General features: G+C 48.2%; 1 protein-coding gene and 1 non-coding gene across 2 annotated transcripts; both read left to right on the top strand.

Moving 5' to 3' along the window:
- Positions 1 to 3,814: 3,814 nt before the first annotated feature.
- On the top strand, positions 3,815 to 6,288 carry Rps16 (ribosomal protein S16). Its single transcript, XM_038339318.1, has 5 exons — positions 3,815 to 3,975; positions 4,103 to 4,204; positions 5,765 to 5,861; positions 5,948 to 5,995; positions 6,086 to 6,288. The coding sequence occupies exons 1-5, from the start codon at positions 3,928 to 3,930 to the stop codon at positions 6,229 to 6,231; spliced, it is 441 nt and encodes a 146-aa protein (XP_038195246.1). The 5' UTR covers positions 3,815 to 3,927; the 3' UTR covers positions 6,232 to 6,288.
- On the top strand, positions 4,633 to 4,758 carry LOC119822081. The gene has a single exon (XR_005286687.1). It is a non-coding gene; the product is annotated as a small nucleolar RNA SNORA40 (small nucleolar RNA).
- Positions 6,289 to 7,648: the final 1,360 nt, after the last annotated feature.

Consider the following 7,648-nt stretch of genomic DNA (forward strand, 5'->3'; position numbering starts at 1 on the left):
TGCTATGTGAAACTGGCAGCATCAAAGGGGGAGAGCACAGGGCTTCAGTAAACACCACCTGGAAGTACTAAGACAATAGTAAGTCTTTTAGTTTAACTGAAAGAATCTGTTAATGGAGACTGTAAAGTAAGGCAATCTGTATCTGAGTTTTACCTTGAGATTGTAAAAATTCCTTTGTTCAGACCTAATGCTTGGTGCCCCTACTTTAAAAAGATGGATTCAGAAACTGGCCTTTGCCACAGCCTTACACAAACCATCTTTTGCTGTGTCTCAGCTAGCTGATATGCTTTTTGTGCCCCATGGAGATTTTTAAAAAAATTTTTTTTCCTGGATTCTGGTTTCTGGAATAAAGTTTGCTTCTGGTTTATTATACTTTGGTGGTCTGTTCCCATCTTTGTGCAACCCCCTTGGACCCAACAAAGAGTATGAGAAAGCTCAGAGCCAGAGCATCAGTGAAACCATGCTTAGGCTTTTGGCCAGTATCTGGACGGAAAAAGAAGTGGAGGAAGAGGGAGACAGTGTTTGAGTTACAGCTTAAGAAAGTAGGTGAGGGGGCTGGAGAGATGGCTCAGAGGTTAAGAGTACTGACTGCTCTTCCAAAGGTCCTGAGTTCAATTCCCAGCAACCACATGGTGGCTCACAGCCATCTGTAATGAGATCTGATGCCCTCTTATGGCCTGCAAGTGTACATGCAGACAGAACCCTGTATACTTAATAAATAATAAAGAAAACATTAAAAAAAAAAAAGAAAGTAGGTGAGGGCTGGAGAGATGGCTCATGGGTTAAAAGTATTGGCTGCTTTTACAGAGGACTCTGGTGTGATTCCCTGTACTCATCGAGCAGCTCATAACTGTTTGTATCTCTGTTTCTAGGGGATTCAACTCCTTCATCTGACCCCTGCAGGTACTGCACTCGTGACACACACACAGACATCCATGCAGGCAAGACATGTATACATATAATATACATATAAAATACTGGGGGGGAAAAAACCAGGCAGGTTTAACAGGGTTGCATGAGGGATTTCTGTAGGCAGCTGCCTTGAAATGTATTTATCTTTTTCTTTTTTTCTTTTTTTTTTTGGCAGGCCAGCATTGTCTACAAAAACTAGTTTCAAGACAGCTAGGACTTACACAGAGGAACCCTATTTTGAAAAAAACAAAAACAGAAAACAGAAAAGCAAAACAACCAGCTACTGGTTCTTACCTCTACCTCAGTCTAATGGCAATCCTGCCCAAGAATCTCAGAATTAGACTGAGATTGAGGGCTGTCTCCTCCAGTTTTATAATCCTTTCTAGGGCTGGGATTAAAGGCGTCTACGACCCGCTTTCTAAGGAACTAGTGTGGCTACTGGGATTAAAAGTGTGTGTTACCACCACCCAGTCTGATCTTCAGGCAAACTTTATTTATTAAATTACAAATGAACATTGCTACATAAGACATTTCTAAAATTGGACGTAGTAGTGCACATACACAGTCCCGGAACTGGGGAGGCAGAAGCAGGAAGACCAGGGGTTCAAAGCCGTCTTTTCCTTGATTTCATTGTGAATTCCAGCAGCCAAAAGAGACCAAAGGACCGAGTGGGGGGTAAGGGCTGGGCAGGCAGACGAACCAATGGATTAGGACAAGGTATTTCACTGTCATCTGCTGTCAGTTGACAAATATGAATCTACAGTGTCCAGGACATACTGTCTTTTGAAGATGTCATACCTACACATGGTGGCCCTGCCCACCTCATGAAATTATTGTGGGGAGTACATCACCCAACATTTAGATTAGATCAGCACCTGGCGTAGAGTAAGCACTGGTTAAATGTGGATGTAATCATTATAATTACCATCTGTCTGAAATACATTTATCTTCCAAAGTGGGTCAGAAATATGACAGCCAGAATATCTGCCACACTGTTTTCCTGTGAACACGTTCAGGCATGTGTCAGTGTATACACACAGCGCCCAGTGGTTTCTCCCTAATTTTCCAGCTTCGGGAAGGCGTTGCCGCTACCAAGGGGGTGGGTCACTCAAGTGTGGACAATACCATGTTTTGCTTTGTTTAGACTACTTAGCCCTGGCTGACCTGGAGCGCTCTCTGAAAACCAGACTGACTCTCTCTGTGTGTGTGTGTGTGTGTTTAGTTTTTATTACACTTACGTGGGAGTCTGTTTGTGTGTACATGTACCACAGTGCATGTGTGGAGGTCAGAGGACCTCTTGCAGGAGTTTTCTCTTTTTATCCTATGAGTCCTAGGATCAAACTCAGGTTCTCAGACTTGGGCATTTCAGCAACTTGTTTCTTTCCAAGGCAAGGTCACATGTAGCCCAGAAACTCATACTGTATTGGAGGATTGGAGAGGAACAATCTGTACCCCTCCCAATCCTTCTTCCTCCACCTTCCAAGTGCTAGTATTACAGCTGTCCGTGACCTTGTCGTCCCTGTTGACAACCCTGCCCTCCAACAGTTTCCAAGTCCCTGACACGGGGAGTCCCTACACCCTGTGCTGCCAGAGAGACAGAGGCACCTGTGAGAAAGCCACAGCCCCGTGAGAGAACCCCCTTGACTTAGGAGAATTCTAGGTGTGGGTACTATGGAAAAACTAAAACCTGGGTTTCCTCAGATAGGATTGGTAGGCTGGAGAATTCTGTGGGGTAGAGATTCAGGGTAGAGTGTTTAGGGGAGCATTGTAATTTGGAGGCCCGAAAAATGGGCTCGTTAGGTAAAAGCACCTACTGCTTTTACAGAGGACCTGAGTTTCGTTCCTGGTGCCCAAGTTGGATAGCTCACAGACACCCTATAAACTACATTTCCAGAGAGATTGGAAGCCTCTCTCGGGAACCTGAACTCATAAAAGTATTAAATCAGGCCGGGCGGTGGTGGCACACACCTTTAATCCCAGCACTTGGGAGGCAGAGGCAGGTGGATCTCTCTGAGTTCGAGGCCAGCCTGGTCTACAGAGCGCGTTTCAGGACAGACTCCAACATTACATAGAGAAACCCTGTCTCGAAAAACCAAACTAACCAACCAAACAAATAAATAAAAGTATTAAATCTTAAAACAGGCCGATTTGGGGGATTCCGGATAAAGATCGTTTAGGATAACTGCTCTGAAGACGGGTCTAGGTGAGGGCCATCCTGGGAGGAATAATTTCCCAGGAGCAGTTCCCGAGGAGAGGAGCTGCCAAAGAGGTGGTAATTCCGGCAAAGGCGGGTGCAGAACGGGCACGCTAGGATGAATCCTGTGTAAGACTAGCAGGAGGGAGTTCAGGAGAGCTTTGAAAGGGGCCTTTAAGGGTGTGCCTCTGAGAAAGGGGGTCAGGTTTGCTAGGAAGAGGAGACTCCGATAGAAAGGCAAGTCTAGTGAAAGGTAGATTCGCGGGGGAGGGTCCGAGGGGACAAGAATTCTAGGGAAGAGGGGTTCTGGGGAGCAAGATGCTGGAAGCTTGACTTAGTGCAGTGGAGTTTGGAAGACCCGGATGGGGATCCTGGCGGGGGGTGGGGGGAAGTCAGGGAGGGAGGAAGACAGCCAGTGGGGGGGAGGGTGAGAATCAGCCTGGAGGAGGGCAGAAGGACAGAATCATGAAGCAAGACTGTCTACGAATTGGCCAAAACTCAAGACGACCCCGCCCGCGGAAAAAACAATGGAAAGTCAACCCTGCTGCACTTTTCGGGAGGTGAGGACCAAGTCCCCGCCCAATCCTTCTCCGCTCCGCCCCTTCCGCCCTCCAAGGCCGCCCCACCCCTCGCGAGGGCGTTCCCTCCGCGAATCAGTCGTCCCGGGCTGGGTTTCTACGTCGGCCGCAAAGCTCGCTTCTGTCGTGAAGCAGCGCTCAAAGCGCCTGCGCAGACCCTGAAAATCGGGCGAAGCGGCCCCGAGCTTTCCTTTTCCGGTGGCGGCGCCGCACGGTGAGGACCTCGTGTTCATACTCGCAGCTATGCCGTCCAAGGGTCCGCTGCAGTCCGTGCAAGTCTTCGGACGCAAGGTGTGCCAGGGAGGGATGGAAGGAGCCGGGGGAGGCTGGGGCTGGGAGACATCGGAGATCTGGGGCCCATCCTGAGAGCCAGGGCCCCGATCTCACGCGGCCCCTCCGTCTCCCTCGCCTTCCACAGAAGACAGCCACAGCCGTGGCGCACTGCAAACGGGGAAATGGGCTCATCAAGGTGAACGGACGTCCCCTGGAGATGATCGAGCCGCGCACGCTGCAGTACAAGGTGTTGGGGTCGGGCGCGGGCATCTGGGAGGCGGAGAGACGGAAGCAAAGGTCCCGGGATTATTAGAAGTTGAGGTGTGGAAAGAATGACTTACCTAGTGGTCTGTGCTTGGGCTGGGGAAACGTGATTTCCTAGCTGGGATAATAAAACGTAGGATGTTGAAGAGTACAATCTGCTGTGCATGGAAGCTCACTCGGCTGCGAGGAGCGAGTGGCCCGGGGAATAGCAAAGTTTATATAGTACATGATTGTCGACTTCTCTATTAGATATGCCAGTTTCCTGGTTCCTGTGTATAATTCTAGCATCCTGGGAAACAGTGCCACGAGTTAGAGTCGATCCTAGCAAAGTGCAGTTTAGGTCAGCATGGGCTACAGGGTGAAAACCTGGGAAAGAAAATCCAGCGTGGTCCTCTGGAATCTAAGATTGGTAGCACTTGTATGGGTTTTTGTTTAACTGGTGGACAAAAATTTAGAGACAGGTGCAAAAATAAAATCCTCTTTTGCAACCCAGAACTCATTGTTGTATGAGTTTTGGTACATGTAAGAAGGAACATCGCGCTCCGGACAGTTCACAGTGAAGACGGCATTCCTGATAATGCCACTAGAACCCTCGTGGTGGCGAGTTGTCCCTTTAATCCTATGATTCCATACTCTCAGGACTGCCAGGGCCACACTAAGAAATGGTATCTTAAAAAACTTTAAGTGGGAGGGGCACTAGGTACCCTTCAGAGTGTGGTAGCTGAGTAAATATGATCTGAGCCTCTTTGAGTTAAGAGAGGTGTGGGATTTAGATAGCCGGTTTCTCTGTAAAACAGTCCTGGCTGTCCTGGAACTCAGTTTGTAGACCAGGATGGCCTCATGCAGAACCACCTTTCCCAGTCTCCCAAGTGTTGGGATTAAAGGTGTGTGCTACCACCGCCTGTTGTGAAGATACTTTTTATCTTAAGTTTCATTCCTCTCAAAGGGAAAGAATGTATTGCTTGTGTAGTGGGATTTGGTTATTGGCTGTCAGTTTATTTGAAGGATTTTTATGTATGCCACGTGCATTGGGGAAACAGCAGTGGCTGAGGTGGCTCAGGGCCCGGTTGCCATGGAGCTTCTGGATGGGCTAGTCCTAAATGCTGGACATAACTTGATCCAAAATAGTTGGGACTGGGATGTGAGCTAAAGCAGTAAGGAAGGGTCAGGAGAGGAGGGAGGAACAGGCTGCTCAAGTCGGAGTTCCCACTATCAGCAGATTGTCTTGGTGATGTCATCCCTACCAGTATTCTTGAGACCAGAGACCATGACTTTGCTTCCTATTCAGGGAATGTCCTATCTGCCCGTCATTCCATAATTCCAGCTTCAGGGTATTTGGGGCCCTCTTCGTTCTCCATGGGCATGGGAATCTGAAGGGCACCGGTGTTCCAGAATAGGTTGCTTGTGGCTTTTTGTCCCCGCGGCAATAATCTTTCCACTTAGCTGCTTTGAATCTTCCTTTGATTGTCGTGGTGTCAGGGTCCACACCGAGAAGCAGAACTCCTGAGGGGCTGACTGAGCTGTCCATCTTCCATTCCTCTAGTTACTGGAGCCTGTTCTGCTGCTGGGCAAGGAGCGATTCGCCGGTGTGGATATCCGGGTCCGCGTGAAGGGTGGTGGTCATGTGGCCCAAATTTATGGTGAGTCTCAGGATCGGGGCCTGTGGCTGTGACAGCAGCTCCTGGAGCAAGACTGGATCTTCATAGGCTTTTCCGTTGTCTTGCAGCTATCCGACAGTCCATCTCCAAAGCCCTGGTGGCCTATTACCAAAAGTGTGAGTGAGCTGAGGGCCTTCCTGGTGGGAGGGGGAATGTGTGAGGACCAAGTTGAAGACTTTATTTGAATCTTGTCCCTTCATCTCCAGATGTGGATGAGGCCTCCAAGAAGGAGATCAAAGATATCCTCATCCAGTATGATCGGACCCTGCTTGTAGCTGATCCACGGCGCTGTGAATCCAAAAAGTTTGGAGGTCCTGGTGCCCGTGCTCGATACCAGAAATCCTACCGATAAGCCCAACTCAAGGATCAGGGTTTACCTTTGTAATAAACATCCTAGGGTTTTAATGTTTCTTTGTGTTATGGTCTTTTTGAGATACGGTCTCTATATTATAGCCCTAACTGTCCTGGAACTCATTGTGTAGACCAGACAGGCCTCAAACTCAAGGTGTGTTATTTATGTGTGTGAGTTTATGTGTCTGTGCAATATATGCCCGGTTTCTGCAGAAGCCAGAAGAGGGTGTTGCATCCCCTGGACAGACTGGTGTGATCCACCATTTATTTAGATGGCTGAATCCAAGTCCTAAGTAATCAGTGCGCTTAGCTTCCAGTCATCTCTCTGGCCCCAAACTCAGAGATCTGCCTGTCTTTGCCAAGTGCTAGGATTGAAGGTGTATGCCATCAATGTGTTTAGAAACCACATGATTGTTAGCTGACAAGTGGGTGGCAGGAAGTACTCAGTCACCCCTCTGAGCTACTTCAAGCCCCTCAACTTTATTTTTGGTTTTTTGAGACAGGGTTTCTCTGTGTTGCGGTCCTGGCTGTTCTGGAACTTGCTCTGTAGTTCTGGCCTCAGTTTTGCTTTTTATTTTTTAAACGTTTATTATGTATAGTGTTCTGTCTGTGTGTATGCTTGCACACCAGAAGAGGGCACCAGATCTCATCGAAGGTGGTTGTGAGCCACCTTGTGGTTGCTGGGAATTGAGCTCAGGCCCTCTGGAAGAGCATCCAGTGCTCTTAACCTCTGAGCCATCTCCAGCCCCGACTTTGCTTTTTTTTTTTTTAACCCAGTTTTGGGGTTAAACCCTGGTCCTCCTGCTTCCAAAGTTTTGTCAATCAAGCTTTCTTCCTACCCCCATTTTGGTTTAGAAGAGTCTGGCTGTCTTATGCTAGAACTTGGGAGTGTACAACTGGTTATTTGGTATTTTTTTTTTTTTTTTTTTTTTTTTTTTTTTTTTTTTTAAATATTTATTTATTTATTATGTATACAATATTCTGTCAGTGTGTGTGCCTCAGGCCAGAAGAGGGCACCAGACCTCATTACAGGTTGTGAGCCACCATGTGGTTGCCGGGAATTGAACTCAGGACCTTTGGAAGAGCAGGCAGTGCTCTTAACCGCTGAGCCATTTCTCCAGCCCTATTTGGTATTTTTCAAGACAGGATTTCTCTGTAGCTTTGGAGCCTGTCCTGGAACTAGCTCCTGCAGAGCAGGTTGGCCTCCAACTCAGATCCCGCCTGCCTCTGGATTAAAGGCGGGCCTGGCTTTATCTGCCTGTCTGTTATCTGTCTGTTATCTGCCTGATTTGTAACACAAGGCAGCAAGCCCAGGGCTTTGCACCAGGTGCTATGTCTCCACCCTTTTGCACTTGGCTGAGCTGTCACACTCCAGCCTTTGCTCATCCTGAACTCCCAGGGCTCTGGAATCCTTGTGC

Source organism: Arvicola amphibius, chromosome 8 (assembly GCF_903992535.2).
Source record: "Arvicola amphibius chromosome 8, mArvAmp1.2, whole genome shotgun sequence".
Lineage (NCBI taxonomy): Eukaryota > Metazoa > Chordata > Mammalia > Rodentia > Cricetidae > Arvicola > Arvicola amphibius.